General features: G+C 42.8%; 1 protein-coding gene across 4 annotated transcripts in view; it reads left to right on the forward strand.

Moving 5' to 3' along the window:
- Nucleotides 1–16108, forward strand: part of MYO1B (myosin IB) — a 174891-nt gene that overhangs the window by 23839 nt on the left and 134944 nt on the right. For all 4 annotated transcript variants that reach the window (XM_084816345.1, XM_084816331.1, XM_084816338.1 and 1 more), the window contains exon 2: nucleotides 3997–4140. In XM_084816345.1, the coding sequence (XP_084672471.1) occupies nucleotides 4006–4140 (135 nt within the window). In that variant the 5' untranslated portion in view covers nucleotides 3997–4005. The remainder of the gene's footprint in view (nucleotides 1–3996; nucleotides 4141–16108) is intronic.

A 16108-nucleotide genomic window follows, 5' to 3' on the forward strand; every position in this document is an offset into this window, starting at 1 on the left:
AACTAGACTGTTGGCACTTAATATTAAAAAGGCTCTGGCAGCTTTAGAACTGACTTCTGGGCGGAAACTGATAGGAGTTGGGGAGAGTCTAGTTTGGGATGAATCATCCCTAGGAGTTGATGAGGGAAAATAATTCTGATCATTTAAATGGTTGTGCAGTAGAACTTGATGATGAGTGTATGGCAGGGCATGATAGCTGACTAGGGCCATGGGGGAGAAAACACACACCACAGACATTTGGAGAGGAACACTATTATTATTGTGGTGTGGAGAAAGGGCATTGGACACATTCATGGAGAATAAGGCTATCAGTGGCTACTAGTCATGAGGGTTATATGCTACCTCCAGGATCAGAGGGACCATGCTTCTGAATGCCAATTGCTGGGGGAAAAGAACAGGAGGGGGCTATTACCCTCATGTCCTGCTTTATTGGCTTACCTTGGGAATTTGGTTAGCCACTGTGAGAAATAGGCTTTACTTACATAGGACTTTGGTCTGAGCCAGCAGGGCTGGTTTTATGTTCGCAGAGCTCCAGAGTTGGACCCAGGTAACTTGACCAACAAACACTGTGTTGTAAACTAACTGCACCTTCTGTTTTGCATGTTTCAAATATCTCTTTCTGCATTTACACCCAAATTACCTCTTTCTCTAGTTGTGTTGGAATAGGAGGCTTATTGGTTTGGCTACATCCACACTTCAAATTCCTTAGTGCTGATGCATTTAGTATGGTAGGTAGCTTGTAATTTAGAGTGGTAAAAACTGAGTCACTGATCCAGACTAAAAATTTAAGCCACAAATGACCTTATTAGGATTTGTATTACTTGGAAAAGCATTTTTTTAAAGTGTAGATCCAACAATAATGAATTCATAGAATCATAGAATAGTAGGGTTGGATGGAGCCTAGAAGACTATCGAGTCCAACCCCCTGCTCAGTGCAGGAATCTAAGTCAAAGCATCCCTGACAGATGGCTGTCCAGCCTCATCTTGAATGCATCCAGTGTGGGAGAGCCCACCACCTCCCTAGGTTATTGGTTCCATTGTCGTATTGCTCTAACAGTTAGGAAGTTTTTCTGATGTTCAGCCGGAATCTGGCTTCCTGTAACTTGAGCTCATTATTCCGTGTCCTGCCCTCTGGGATGATCAAGAAGAGATCCCGGCCTTCTTCGCTGAGACAACCTCTCAAGTACTTGAAGAGCGCTATCCTATCTCCCCTCAGTCTTCTCTTCTCAAGGCTAAACATGCCCAGTTCTTTCAGTCTCTCCTCATAGGGCTTTGTTTCCAGTCCCCTGATCATCTTTGTTGCCCTCCTCTGAACCCTCTCCAGTTTGTCTGCATCCTTCTTAAAGTGTGGTGCCCAGAACTGGACACAGTACTCAAGATAAGGCCTAACCAGTACTCCCAGATGGACTATTTACAGGATAAGTGGTTGTAGGTCAGTGGTAGAGCACATGCTTCACAAGGAGGAGGTCCCTGGTTTGATCCCTGGCATCTCTATGCTGGGTTGGAAAAACTCCTACCTCAAACCCTGGACAACTGTTGCTGCCAGTCAGTGTCGGCAATACTGGGCTAGATGGACCAAGGGTCAAACTCAGGAAAGGGCAGCTTCCTAGGTTCCTACGTTGAGGGGGGTGGAATGAAAGGAAAGAGAGAGAGGCTTTTCTAGGGAAGTCGCCATGGGGGTCTCTTCATTGCCTGGCCGCATCTGGGACAATGGCAGTACTGCTGTTGATTATTCTCGGCCTGTACCAGCCTTGGCCTCCATGTTTGAAGTGGATGTGGTGGACATCAGGGGGATATTGGTGAAAAGTGTAGAAAACTTGGAGGTATGAAAAAGAGAGAGAGGCATGATGCCAAGAGAGAGGGCAGCATTAACAACTAGCAGGGGCATAACAACTAGTGATGCTGTCCATTTTGTGATTTGTCAGCTTGATGGTCGAAACCTGTGCATGTGTAATGCCTGCCTTCATAGCAAGCTTGGATCTCTTTCTTACACATTCGTGATTACATTTCGGAATAGATTGTGAGCATTGGCTCATGCACAGTTTGCATTTAAATACAGCATTTCTGCAAACGTGCTGAGTGCTTTGGATCAATCAAGATTAACCTAAGCTCAGAAGTCGTTTGGTGTTTTTTTCCTGAAAGGTTTGACTCTCCAGGGCCGGTTAAATGCATATTTAAATTCAGGATTTAAAGATGAGCCACATGAAACCTAGAAGCAGTTGTAGAATGGGTGTGAATTCTTCAAGTCTGTGCAGCCCAATGGTATGCAAGTTTACTTGGAAGTAGGTCCTCTGTTCGTTGCATCATACATCCAAGTCTGAATGATATTGCAGTTTTACCTCATAACGTAGCATCCCCTTAAGCCAGAGTGTTGATCTTCAAAGTAGATCAGTCGAATTGATTTCTTGCTGTGGTTTGGGTTCCTTAATCAAAAATATCAAATGGTGGAATATCCAGGTAGTAGTGTGGCAGGGTTATAAAGGGACAGGGTTGCTTGATAAAAAGTTGTTTCACTTTTTCCTTTTGAGTCACAAATGAAGAACATAGGCATGTGTGGACAAGGTAGGTTGGTAACATCTGTGGAGTCATTTACAGGACTTGTTTGTATTATTATAATCTGGAACTAAGATTATAGCATGATAGAAACCTACCAAATAATCTGATTAGCTAAATTTATGAGCCAATAGCTAAGTATAGGAGTTTTGTATCAGATTTCTGTAAGATCTCTCATACGAATGCCATCTCATTGTAATCACTGATGGCTTTTAGTTTGTTAGTTTTACATTTTTATCTTGTGCCCCTTCTGTTTGCTGTGGTTCTTGTGATGTGCTAATATAAAGAAAGCTGTTCCAGTGTAGATATTTCATCAAAGTTTTCTGTCGTGAAGACACGTGCAAAGAATTAATTTAGTGTATCTCTTGCAACTTCCCAGTCATCCCTTATTGCTACTTTTTATTTTTTGCTAACCATCCCATTGCCTGTTTGGCTTTCCACTTGTGAGATAACTCACATTTTTTATTATGAGTCTTTATTAGCGACAATCTGTTCTTCAAATTCATCATGTCACACTAAACTATGGTTTAGCGTGACGCCTGAACATGGCCACTGTGACCACATTATTTATTTATTTATTTATTTATTTCATTTCTATACCGCCCAATAGCCGAAGCTCTCTGGGCAGTTCACAAAAACATTCCAGAGATTCACTGTGTGACTGCTGTTAGGTACTCTTGAGGACACATGTGGTCTAAACAACTACTTTCTGTGTTACTGTAGGGTGAGTTATCTGGCTACTAAGGTGTAAAGGCTGGGCCTTCTGAGTTTAAGGGTATGTTCATACAGTAAATATGAAGTGCTTTCATAGTTGTGGCTCTTCCCTCACTGCTCCATTCCCCCACAGTTTACATGTCTAATTAGAGGACTGAGACCCTATTGTTGAATGGCTGGCCATCCCAGTGCTTGGACAATGCCTCATAACAAAAGGAAATGTGGAGTATTTTTGAGCTCTTGAAGTGACAGAAGCCTGGTTACTTGGGGGTATAGCCATCATAATGTTTACAAGGTTATAAGCCTGCTTATTTTAGGAGTCTCTTTGTAAGATAGTTTTGTGTGTGGTGGGTGGTGATGGCTTAAAAGAGTAACAAAAAGCAAAAACAAAACCATTTATAGATGTAAGGAAACTTGGGTTCTTGTCTATTGGCGCCTTCTACCTTCCTGAATAGCTTTTTTTCATAACTGTTATATAGCGAAAGCAGACAGTGGAAACAGTTGTTTTCTGACCTTGAAAGCTGCGCTCTTGAGTGCTTCTGCTCTATATCTTTCTGTATCTATACTGCCTGCTGTGAACAATCTTTTCCTAAATACTTCCCCTCCCCCACCTGTTTTTCTGTGTGCTAGAAATGTCACTTGAAGTCCTTCATTCTTGTATGAACTCATTTAGGCAGCCTGAACTTTATATTAAATTTTAATCACATTGCTTTTCCTTTCTCCCTACAGTAGAGAAAAATGGCGAAAATGGAAGTGAAAACATCTCTCCTTGACAATATGATTGGAGTTGGAGATATGGTACTTCTGGAGCCCCTCACTGAAGAATCCTTTATCAGTAATCTCAAACAACGTTTTGATCATAATGAGATATATGTGAGTATGCTGTAAAAAATATCTATATGGGAGCTTATATAGAAATGTCTCACGTCTGTATTTTATTTATTATTACATTTATATTCCTTTTTTTCCTCTCTAGCAAGGAACCCAAGGTGGCTTACATAGTCTCCCTCCTCTCCATTTTATCCTCACAATAGCCCTGTGAGGTAGGTTAGACTGAGAGTCAGTGACTGGCCGAGAATCACCCAGTGGGCTTCATGGCTTGAGTGGGGACTAGAACCCAGATCTCCCGAGCTCCAGTCTACCACTGTAACCACTACACCACACTGGCTCTAATTGCATGGAATGGAGTCATTCCATGCAATTAGGGGTATGGATTCAAAATTCCAGAAATGTGAGGTATATGCAAAACAGTGAACAAATAAACTCACTCAGTCGATGAGGTGGTAGTAATCCTGAAACAATCTCATCAGAAGGTGATGCAAGATGAATTGCTATATTTTCCCTTCCTCTGTTTTATAAAAGTATTCACATTAATGCCAGTAACTGTATATTTTTGTTGTATTTTTTGGACCTTTCATGATAACAGACAACCCTAATGGCATTAAGGCTTCCTTGCAAAGGTGGGTTTTTGGAGGATTTGGTGGGGGTGGAGGGAAGAGAGGTGGCACCATGTGATTACTCTGGGAGGAGGGTTGAGGCATATGGGCAACAAGGGAGAATGGGTAAAGTTCTTTAAGGGCGCAGTCCTATGCATTTTTAGATGGCTGGGGAATGCTGGGAGTTATAGGATTTTTTTCTGTCTAAACATGCATAGGATTACACCCTAAATGCAGGAAATCTTGGGATGGCTTTTGGTGGATTGAGCTGGAGAAGGAAAGGAAGGTCCAAGGCAGACGTAGGTTAGGGTGGACCAGGGCCACTTAAAAAGCAAATGCGTGTATTTTATAACTTACCCTTACTATAAAAGTTGCATAAGGGTCAAAAGGTGTCCTTCATTCCTGGAAGTGTACTGAATAATTCTCGGTTTCTCTTGAACTCATTCTGGAGCATTTTCACAGGCTCATATGCTAGTTTATGCAAATAAGAAAGTGATTTCCCTTGTCTGGAAAGATACGTTTTAAAGCTTTTTGGGTAAATGGTTACTGTTTAAAATATCAAAAGAAGGGATTGCAGAGTTAGTCCTCCTTCAGAAGGCTTCCCTCGAAAAGGGGAGGAGAAAGAGAGTTTTCTGTGACTCATGATTGTTGTAGCCTTGACTGCTCAGCCTTATGCACAGACTCTGCTGAGAGGCAGGCCAGCTCTTGGTCTTTAGGAATCACCCAGGTATCTTCTTAGTATGACAATCTGTGCAGATGTATAACAACAGTGACGAGGGTTAGGGATTGCGTGTCTCCCCCCTGCCAGTGAATTCCCTTCACTCTCTCACCCAGGGTTTAGAATGTGTGTGTGACCATTGTCAACCAGGGTTAAAATGAAACAGGATAGGCTCTTAAATTCTTAGGGTTCAACTGTTCTTTCCCACTTGCCTCTCTTCTTGTGGCTTATATGGATTCATGAAGGCTGCATGATAATTTTCTGTTCATTTTTCTTTAAAAAAATTTTTCTTGTGGGTGACAAGGGCTGCTTACTAATAAAGCAAATGAAGCAGGGATCATGCATGCTTCTCTCTGCAGAAGCATCATGAGAGTGGTCCTAATCAAAGGCATGCACGAGCCTGCTTATTTTTATTTTTTTTAATCAGGCCAGCATGGTGGAATTATCCAGACTTGTGCTGGGATTCTCAGTATCAGCAGTGAAGACTAGACAGATCAGTTTTTATCTTGTTTATGCAACTGAAGAAAAGTAAAGGCTCTGGATGTGTGTGCACACAAATGGAGTAATATGCTCCTATATTTGTCAGAAATACAATGGGATGCATGGAAACTTTAAATTCTGTGGAAAACCCACAAATATTCTGTCACACAGTTAATCATTGCCATCCCTGATGTAAAATTAGTGTATTAACTGTACTATTTTAGGGCCACCGCACATTTATTTTAGGTGTGCATCAGTGTGTTCACTAAAAATTTGAAGTGTGAATGCGATAAGTGCACCATAAGGTACAGTACTCAGTGAGCCAGGATTGGCTGCAGCTTCCTGTTGAGCGTACACCTAATGGTAAACCTGAGTTTCCCAGTGTGCAGCGTATGACTTGGCCCTTAGTTATGTTGGAATTCTCTTCTGTGGATGGCTTTGAGTGGTAAATCTAATGCCCTATTCAACTTTAAGTTGTGGACATAAGATGACTATTTTTTTAGATGCACACTTTCAGGAAGATAGGTGGTTGTCAATCTTGGCGTAGTGAAATTAGCTGTAGTGTTTGCTTTGGCAAAATAACAAGTATAATTCTTTTCATTAGCTTAGAAACATTTGCCTTCTAGGTAGTAAGTAATGTTGTGTTACTTAAACAGACATGTGCTGAAAAGTTTGGTCTGGTGCCAGGTTAAAAACAACCACTACCACCTGACTTTCAAACAAGTATTAAAATTTCCATTTTAATATCCTGGACAGAAAAGGGTAATGATAGAGCAGTCAACCTATGTGATAATTTCCCCTTAAAAATACAACTGACTCAGGTCTGTTCCTTAGGACAAGACCAATGAGATTAAAGCAAAACACTTGAAGGTATTTAGAAATGCCTTTCAATTGCCAATGATTGCCAGTACAAACAAAATGACCTGGTTCACACATAACGTGGGTTAATTAACCCATGATTTGCTTGGCATGAGTGGGAGGGAGTCAGCTTGCTGCCTCTAGTGCGTTTCTCACTTTTGTTTTCATTTTATAACCTACGATCACCCCAATCAACCCAGAGTTAACTCAAGAAACAATTATAGCTTAACTCTGGGTTGTTTAATCCATAAACTATCCAGAGTGCCTGGGTTTGGACATCAGAGGCTCAAATTGTAAAATGAAAGCAGAAGTGAGGAGTGTACTGGTGGCTCTCGATCCCTCCTGCTTGTGCCTGGCAAATTGTGGGTTAATCAATCAATCAATCAATCCACAATTTGCCATTACACACGAACCAGGTCATTTTCAGTGAAGTGCCAGGTCATGTTCTTACTACCTGGCTTGTGTTGCTCCATAACTTTTATTTTCTAACCAATGCTAAGAATGTTGTTTCTGCACCAAATCAACTGCATCCTGCTGCTATGTAAATTTTGCTGCCCTCCTTCTTTCCCTCCTTTACTGAACCCTTTGCCCCCCCTCCCCTGAGCATGTCATACTTATGAGAATATTGTTAAATGTATTCTGTTTCATTGCAAAACAAACCTCAGGCCTGAAATCTTAAATCCTGAAATTTGAACCTTTCTTTGACTTAAGATAAAGGCATCTGTTAGATTTGCAAGAATTTTAATTTGATGTATAGGCCACATCAGAAGGATCCATGGAGGCCCTGTGAGTTCATGGCAGTCCAGTCTTTTTTTATGAAAAGAGAAATTTGGTGCATGCAACATATTCCCTGCAGCATACTCCAAGGTTTCCTTCTTTAGTCCAGAATAATGTAGAAATGTATGTATGGGCAATGGATATTAAACATAATTCTACATGAACAATCAAGTGTATGTTCTAGCTACTCTTCTTCTCCCATCCTCCCCCAACCATGTACTCAATCCAGCTGCTGAAGGGAGGGTTGCTGAAAGAGAAAGTGATTCTAGTGTCCATGTACCATTTTAAAGTGAGTTTCCTTTTCGGCACCTCTCACTTCAAGGTCTCAGAACGTGTTTTTTTAACTGGGGGGAGGTCAAGAAGAGGTCTGGCAGTTCCTGCGCAAAGATGTGATCTGTGGAAGGGAAGCTGTGAGAGCGTGCCTTTGGGTTGTGCTCAAAATCAACAAATTCATGCCACAACTGTAAGACCAACCAGCGTTGCAAATACTATACTCTGTAGCTGCAATCCTAGACCCACATACCTAGGAGTAAGCCCCTCTGAAATCACTGGGACCTACATGTAGGATTATGTTATTACTCTCCCGAGTTCTGAATTCTTGTCCTGAACTTGATTTTCTTGTGTCCTTCCCTCTGATCCCGGTAGTCCCCTTCTCCTTTTTTTTTTTTTGGCTTTGATTTAGAATGTCAGCTGTTAAATTGTTTTTTTTTTAAGAGCATATTGTTTAGGAATGACAAAGGATAAGTATAAAAAGCTGTGTGCTTTAAGGCTGTAAGTAAGTAAGTGACAAAAATATAATCTTTTTAAAGAATGGGAACATGAAAAAATCTGTTGAACGAAGATCACGGGGCTTACACCTACACTTATACGTCTGGCACATAGGCCTAATCCGGCCTGAGGAGGTTCCCCAACCAGCCTACATAGCTTCCTGGATTCCTCCCACGTACAGTGAACATATTGTTCCCAGTGGATATATTGGGAGGATCATTTTTCTGACGTGCCTCCCAGGGACCAAAGGAGCAGCTTGGTCTGCCCCGCATCCTCTCTCCAATAGGAGAAGGCCCACATGGAGTGAAGCCAGTTCCTGGCAGATGTGCCAGGAAGATCATCCTCCCAACATGGCCACCAGGGACAAAATCCAGACATTCCCTTTGGTGTTGCTTGAGGTGTAGAGGGCCCACCCCTGGTTGCCCACCCCTGACTTACACAAATAAATGGAAGTGAGTTGCACTTTTTATTTGCTTGTGGGTTAAGCTTTTTTTTTTTTTTTTAAACTCTGAGTTACAACTCATCTTTCTCCTGGGTTTGTTTGACTCAGACAGTACATAACCTCTTTTCTTTCTCTGCTACTCATCAGTTCTGTCTTTTAGGGAGCAATCCTATGCAGGTTTAGACAGAAAAAAGTCCTACAACTCTCAGCATTCCCCAGCCAGCATAGAAAATGGGGAATGCTGGGAGTTGTAGGACTTTTTTCTGTCTAAACCTGCATAGGATTGCACCCTTAACCATTCTATTTCAGTAAGCAATCATGTCAGTATAAAGTTAAAATATGGCTTCCCATTTCATTCCCAAGGAAAAGCACGATAGTAGCAGTACTGTTCCAGAAAGTACAACTCGGTCTTAGAACAAATTGTGGAATTAATAGTTTGTTATATTTGACAGCACTTCTCAATGTAAAATAAATGTGAATAAGAATTTAAAAAGCCAAATTGGTTTTTAATGTAACAGTAGTATATGTACAAAATTTAAATTGACAAAAGTAGTTGGAATTTAAAGCTTGACTTCTGTTCTGTTCTGTGGTGGTAACCTTGTATTGATTTAAGCCAGGGATGGTGAATGTGGGGCCCTCCAGATGTTGCTGGACTGCAACTCCCATCATCCTTCACCATTGGGTAAGCTGGCTAGGGCTAATGGGAACAGTAGTCCCAACAACAGCTGGAGGGCCTCACATCCCCCACCCCTGGTTTAAGACTACAACCAGTGATGAAGCATCTCAGCCCCAGTGACAAAGCATCAGAAAACAAGCGAGTTAAGCAGCTATACAATGGAAGAAATCACCATTCCCTGGAGGCCAACTGTCCTACATTCCCAGCCACTGAAAGCCAGTGGTGATCAGGAGTTTTCACACAGCTTCCCTTGCTTTTCAAATGAGGCCCTCCAATCAGATTTACTGCAGCAGCAGTTGGGCCTATCTATATAAGGAGGCACGCTTGTGATGGAGCCAGCTCTCTGAGCACGAGGAGCCCCAGTGACGAAGTGTCTCAGCCCCAGTGACAAAGCGTCAACAAACAAGTGAGTTAAGCAACTGTGTGAGTTTAGCAACAGGGCGAGGAAGCCAGGGTGGGGAACTCTGCCCTCCCCACTCCATACTCACAGTAAGTAACCGTAAATAATGTCCCCAACTTCTCGTAGTAAACAACTAAGTTTTCCAGGGAAAACACACCCAAATAAAAAACCAGTTATGAAGGTTGAAAGTCAGCAGGGGGGTGGGGGCTATCCAGAGTATTGCATTTATGTGCATGTGCCCCACGCACAACTATATTTTATGTATGTATGTATGTATGTATGTATTTATTTCATTTCTATACTGCCCAATAGCTGACGCGCTCTGACTGGTTCACAAAAATTTAAACCAAAAAGCACAGGACTATCTACCTGCTGGATGGAAGTCGTGGGTGTGTGCTCAGTGTAATGAGCTCCTGGCTGTCAGGGAAAAAGTTCATTCCCTTGAGGCCAAGGTTGCTGACCTGGAGAAGCTAAGAGAGGCAGAGAGGTTGGTGGATGAGACCTTCAGGCACCTGTTAGCCGTGTCCCGCTCCCAGGGTGACAGCTCCCCTGCTGTTATGGAGAATGCGGGTCTTGGGGAAGGAAGGTGCCATTCTGAGGAAGAGGGAAACAATCCTTTAGAAGGGACCCATTCCTTGGAAGACAAACAAATATCCTCTCACACAGAGGATGTGCCTCTGGGGGAGGGGGGCTCATGGTATTGGGAGATTTGATCATTAGACACATAGACAGCTGGGTTTGTGATGGGTGTGTAGACCACATGGTGAGTTGCCTACCTGGTGCTAAGGTTGCGGATATCACGCGCCATTTAGATAGCCTAGTAGATAGTGCTGGGGTGGAGTCAGTGGCCATGGTCCATGCTGGTACCAACCATGTGGGGAAATGTACAGTCAGGACCAGAAATATTGGAGCAAGGATAACTGTTTTGGCAGTTGGCCTCTGTACACCACCACATTGAAGTTAAAAGGAAACACACCCAGATGGGAGTGAAGTCAGGACTTTCAGCTGTAATTGAAGGGGTTTGACAAAACTGGGGCACTACCCATTCAGGAAGTACAGCCAGTGACATACACACACCACCATCGTTGGTGGCTAAGTAATGGAACAAACCAACATCATTTCAGACTTAAGGATCGCCTTTAATACCTGGATGAAAATCCTTTGCAGTCAATGACTGCCTGAAGTCTGGAACCCATGGGCATGACCAAATGCTGAGTTTCCTCCCTCGAGATGCTTTGCGAGGCCTTTCCTGCAGCTGCCTTCTGCTGCTGCTTGTTTGTGGCTCTTTCTGCCTTCAGTCTTGTCTTCAGTAAGTGAAAAGCATGCTCTTTTGAGCTGAGATCAGGTGACTGACTTGGCCATTGAAGAACATCCCACTTCTTTGCCTTGAGAAACACTTGGGTAGCTTTTGCTGTATGTTTCAGGTCATTATTCATCTGCAATATGAAGCGGCGTCCTATCAGTTTGGCAGCATTCGGCTGAATTTGAGCAGGAAGTATAGCCCTATACACTTCAGAATTCATCCTGCTGCTTTTATCAGCAGTCAGGTCATCAATAAACACCAGTGACCCAGTTCCATTGGCAGCCATACATGCCCATGCCATAACACTGCCTCCACCATGTCTGACAGGTGATGTGGTATGCTTTGGATCATGAGCTGTTCCTTTTCTTCTCCATACTTTTCCCATCATTCTGGTACAAGTTAATCTTGGTTTCATCAGTCCAAAGAATCTTATTCCAGAACTGGGCAGTCTTTTTTAGGTGTTTGCTGGCAAAGGCTAATCTGGCTTGTCTGTTCTTGAGTGTTACCAGTGGTTTGCACCTTGTTGTGAAGCCTCTGTATTTACATTCATAAAGCCGTCTCTTGACTGTAGATGTTGACAATGACATGCCCACCTCTGCAAGAGCGTTCTTGACCTGGCTAGTTGTTATGAAAGCGTTCCTCTTCATCATGAGCAGAATTCTGCAGTCATCCACTTTAGTTGTTTTCCATGGTCTTCCAGGCTTTTTCCTGTTGCTGAGCTTGCCAGTTAATTCCTTCTTTTTCAGGATGTTCCGAACTGTTGTGCTGGCCACTCCCAATGTTTTTGCCATCTCTCTGATGGGTTTATGTTGTTTCCTCAGCCTAATGATGGCCTCCTTCACTCACATGGACACCTCTTTGGGCCTCATGTTGGGAGTTCCAGTGAACAGCTACCAAATGCAAATGTAACACTCAGAACCACCTCCAGGCCTTTTCTCTGCTTGATTTGTCATGGGGTACCCAGGAAACAGGCCACACCTAGCCATGCAGCTGCTTGTCAGCCATTCGTTTAATTACTTATGAGCCACCAGTGATGGGGATGTGGGTATGCCAGTGGCTGTCCCTCCTGAATGGTTAGTGCCCCACTTTTGTCAAACCCCTTGAATTACAGCTGAAAGCCCTGACTTCGCTCCCATCTGGGTGTGTTTCCTTTCAACGTCAATGTGGTGGTGTACAGAGGCCAACTGCCAAAACAGTTATCCTTGTTCCAATATTTCTGGCCCTGACTGTAGTTGTGAGGTTCTGGAGGCTAAATTTAGGTTTGCAAGTAGGAGGTTGAAATCCAGGACCACCAAGGTGGCTTTCCCTGAAATGCTACCTGTTCCACGTTCAGGGCCAGCTAGGCTGGTGAAGCTGAGGAGTCTGAATGCGTGGTTGAGACGGTGGTGCAGGGAGGAGGGGTTCAGATTTGTTAGGCACCGGGGAACGTTTTGGGACAAGCCAGGCCTATACAAGAGGGACAGGCTCCACTTGAACCAAAATGGAACCCTGCCTGCTGGTGCTAAACATAAAAAGTGTGGCAGAGGAGCTTTTAAACTAAACCCTGGGAGAAAGCTGACAGGAGCTGGGAGGCATCTGGTTTGGATTAAATCATCCCAAAGGGATGAAGATGAAAATGTTTTTGATTGCCCGAATGTAGAAGGTGAGGAAATAGTCCAGGAATACATGGCAAAACATAATAGCCAATCAAAGGGGCCAACGTGCCATAGCAAAAGATGCACATGCAAGAGACATCTGGGGAGGAATACCACATACAGGTGTTTTTATGCAAATGCTAGAAACCTCCGAGCCAAAATGGGAGAATTGGAGTGCTTGATTTTAAAGGAAAACCTGGATATAGTGGGCATTACAGAAACCTGGTGGAGCAGAGAGAACCAGTGGGATATGGTCATCTCTGGATATAAACTCTATAGGAAGGAAAGGGAAGGGCGTAGTGGGGAAGTGTTGCCCTGTACGTCAAAGAGGGCATAGTGTCACGCAGACTAGAACACCTAAAAGGTGTTCTCTTCCACAGAAGCACTGTGGGTGACAACACCAGGCTCCAAAACCAATTTAGTGCCAGGAACATGCTATCATTCCCCAGGCCAGAATGCTCAGAGTGACCTTCAGATGGAAAACAAAATCAGGCCTCCAGACAAGGAAGTGATGTAATAATGGGTGTCTTCAATAACCCTCACATTGACTAGATAAATGCATGTTCCAGCCACGACAAAGAGGTTAAATTTCTCGATTTAGAAAAAATCTAAACAATCTTGCCCTAGAACAGTTGGTCACGGAACCAACCAGAGGGGAGGCAACCTTGGATTTAATCCTAAATTGTGTCGCCCAGGACCTAGTATGAGATGTAAATGCTGTTGAACCAGTTGGAAACAGTGATCACAGTGCTATCAGAATTAATATATATTTAAGTGGAAAATTGCCACGAAGTCCAACACAGTCACATTTGACTTCAAAAGAGGAAACTACTCTAAAATGAGGGAACTTGTGAAAAGGAAGTTAAAAGGGGGAGTCAAGAAGATTAAATCCCTTCAAAATACTTGGAGATTACTCAAAACCACAATAATAGAAGCTCAGCTAAAATGTATACCACAGGTTAGGAAAGGTAGTGCCAAGTCCAAGAGGTCACCGGCATGGTTAACGAGCATTGTTAAGGGAGCTATTAGAGAAAAGAGAGCTTCCTTCAGAAAATGGAAGTCTTGCCCATGTGAGGAAAACAAAAGGGAGTGCAAACTTGCACAAAGGCGATGCGAACAGACTATAAGAGTTGCAAAAAAGCATTTTGAAGAGCATATTGGTAACAACATCAAGGCCATAAAGAATTCTTTAAATATATCAAGCAGAAAACCAGCTAGGGAGGCAGTTGGATGACAATGGAGTTAAAGGAGTACTGAAGGAGGACAAGGAGATTGCAGAGAAGCTGAATGAATTCTTTTCATCTGTCTTCACTGCAGAAGATATTGGACATATACCTGTACCTGAACTGATGTTTTCAGGATGGGAGCCTGAGGAACTCAGGCAATAGTGGTGACAAAAGATGAAATTCTCAACCTTATTGATAAATTGAAAGCAAATACATCATTGGGCCCAGGTGGTATCCATCCTAGAGTTCTCAAAGAACTCAAATATGAAATTGCTGATCTTCTAACCAAAATATGCATCATGTCCCTAAGATCAGCCTCTATATCAGAGGACTGGAAGATGGCCAATGTAACACCAATTTTCAAAAAGGGATCCAGGGGGAATCCAGGAAATTACAGGCCCGTTAGCTTACCATCTGTTCTGGGTAAATTGGTTGAAGGCATTATTAAATATAAAATTAGTAAGCATATAGAAGGACAAGCCCTGCTGAAAAAGAATCAGCACGGCTTCCACAAAGGTAAGTCCTGTCTCACCAACCTTTTAGAGTTCTTTGAGAGTGTCAATAAACATGTAGACAGGGGTGATCTGGTAGACATTGTTTACTTGGACTTCCTAAAGGCTTTTGACAGAGTCCCTCACCAGAGACTCCTGAGCAAACTTAGCAGTTATGGAATAAGAGGACATGTTCTCTTATGGATCAGTAACTTTTTAAAGAACAGAAAGCAGAGAGTAGGAATAAATGGTAAATTCTCCCAATGGAGGGAGGTAAATAGTGAGGTCCCACAGGGATCTGTCTTAGGACCAACGCTTTTCAACCTGTTCATAAATGATCTGGAATTAGGAGTGAACAGTGAAGTGGCCAAGTTTGCGGATGACACCCAATTATTTAGGGTGGTTAAAACAAAAAGGGATTCTGAAGAGCTCCAAAAGGACCTCTCCAAACTGGGAGAATGGTCATCTAAATGGCAAATGCGGTTCAGTGTAAGCAAGTGTAAAGTGATGCATGTTGGGGCAAAAAATCCCAACTTCAAGTATAACCTGCTGGGATCTGAGCTAGCAGTGATCGACCAGGAAAGAGATCTTGGGGTTGTGGTGGACAGCTCAGTGAAGCTGTCAACCCAGTGTGCGGCCACTGTAAAAAAGGCAAACTCCACGTTAGGGATAATTATAAACGGACTTGAGAATAAAACTGCCAATATCATACTGTCCCTATACAAATCTATGGTGTCGCCACACTTGGAATATTGTGTCCAGTTCTGGTCACTGCTCCTAAAAAAAAGATATTGTAGAGCTGGAAAAAATGCAGAAAAAGGCAATTAAAATGATAAGGGGCTGGAGCATTTCCCATATGAGAGAAGGGTACAACAGCTGGGATTGTTTAACTTGGAAACAAGGAGGGTAAGGGGAGACATGATAGAGGTGTACAAAATTATGCATGGTGTGGAGAATGTGGATAGGGAGACATTTTTCTTCCTCTCTCAAAATACTAGAACCCAGGGTCATCCTATGAAGCTGATTGGTAGGCGATTCAGGACAGATAAAAGGAAGTACTCCTTCACACAGCATATAGTTAAACTATGGAACTCGCTACCACAGGATGTAGTGATGGCCACCAAGTTGGATCGCTTTAAAAGGGAGCTGGACAAATTCCTAGAGGAAAAGTTTATCGGTGGCTGCTGGTCCTGATGGCTATGTACTACCTCCAGAACCAGAGGCAGTGAGCCTATGTACACCAGTTGCTGGGGAACATGGGTGGGAGGAAGGGTGCTGTTGTGCTCATGCCCTGCTTGTGGGTTCCCAGTCGACAGCTGGTTGACCACTGTGTGAACAGAGTGCTGGACTAGATGGACCCTTGGTCTGATCCAGCATGGCTCTTCTTACGTTCTTAAGTTGAATTGAACCTTACCTGTTCTAATGCATTTAATTAAGACTCAACATTAACTGGAGAAGGTTTGAAAGCAAGTAATGAAACATTATTAGTTATGCTATATAATTTATGAAATCCACACTGAGTGTAAATAGTTGGTTTAATAAAAATATTAAATTGTTTGAAATAATAATCAAGGGCATCCAGAAACAAACATGAAGTTAGCTGGCGACTACATGGTGATTTCATAGAAATGG

The sequence above is a fragment of the Heloderma suspectum genome, chromosome 1, assembly GCF_057233095.1.
Source record: "Heloderma suspectum isolate Gila_16-S chromosome 1, 16-S_ref, whole genome shotgun sequence".
NCBI lineage: Eukaryota > Metazoa > Chordata > Lepidosauria > Squamata > Helodermatidae > Heloderma > Heloderma suspectum.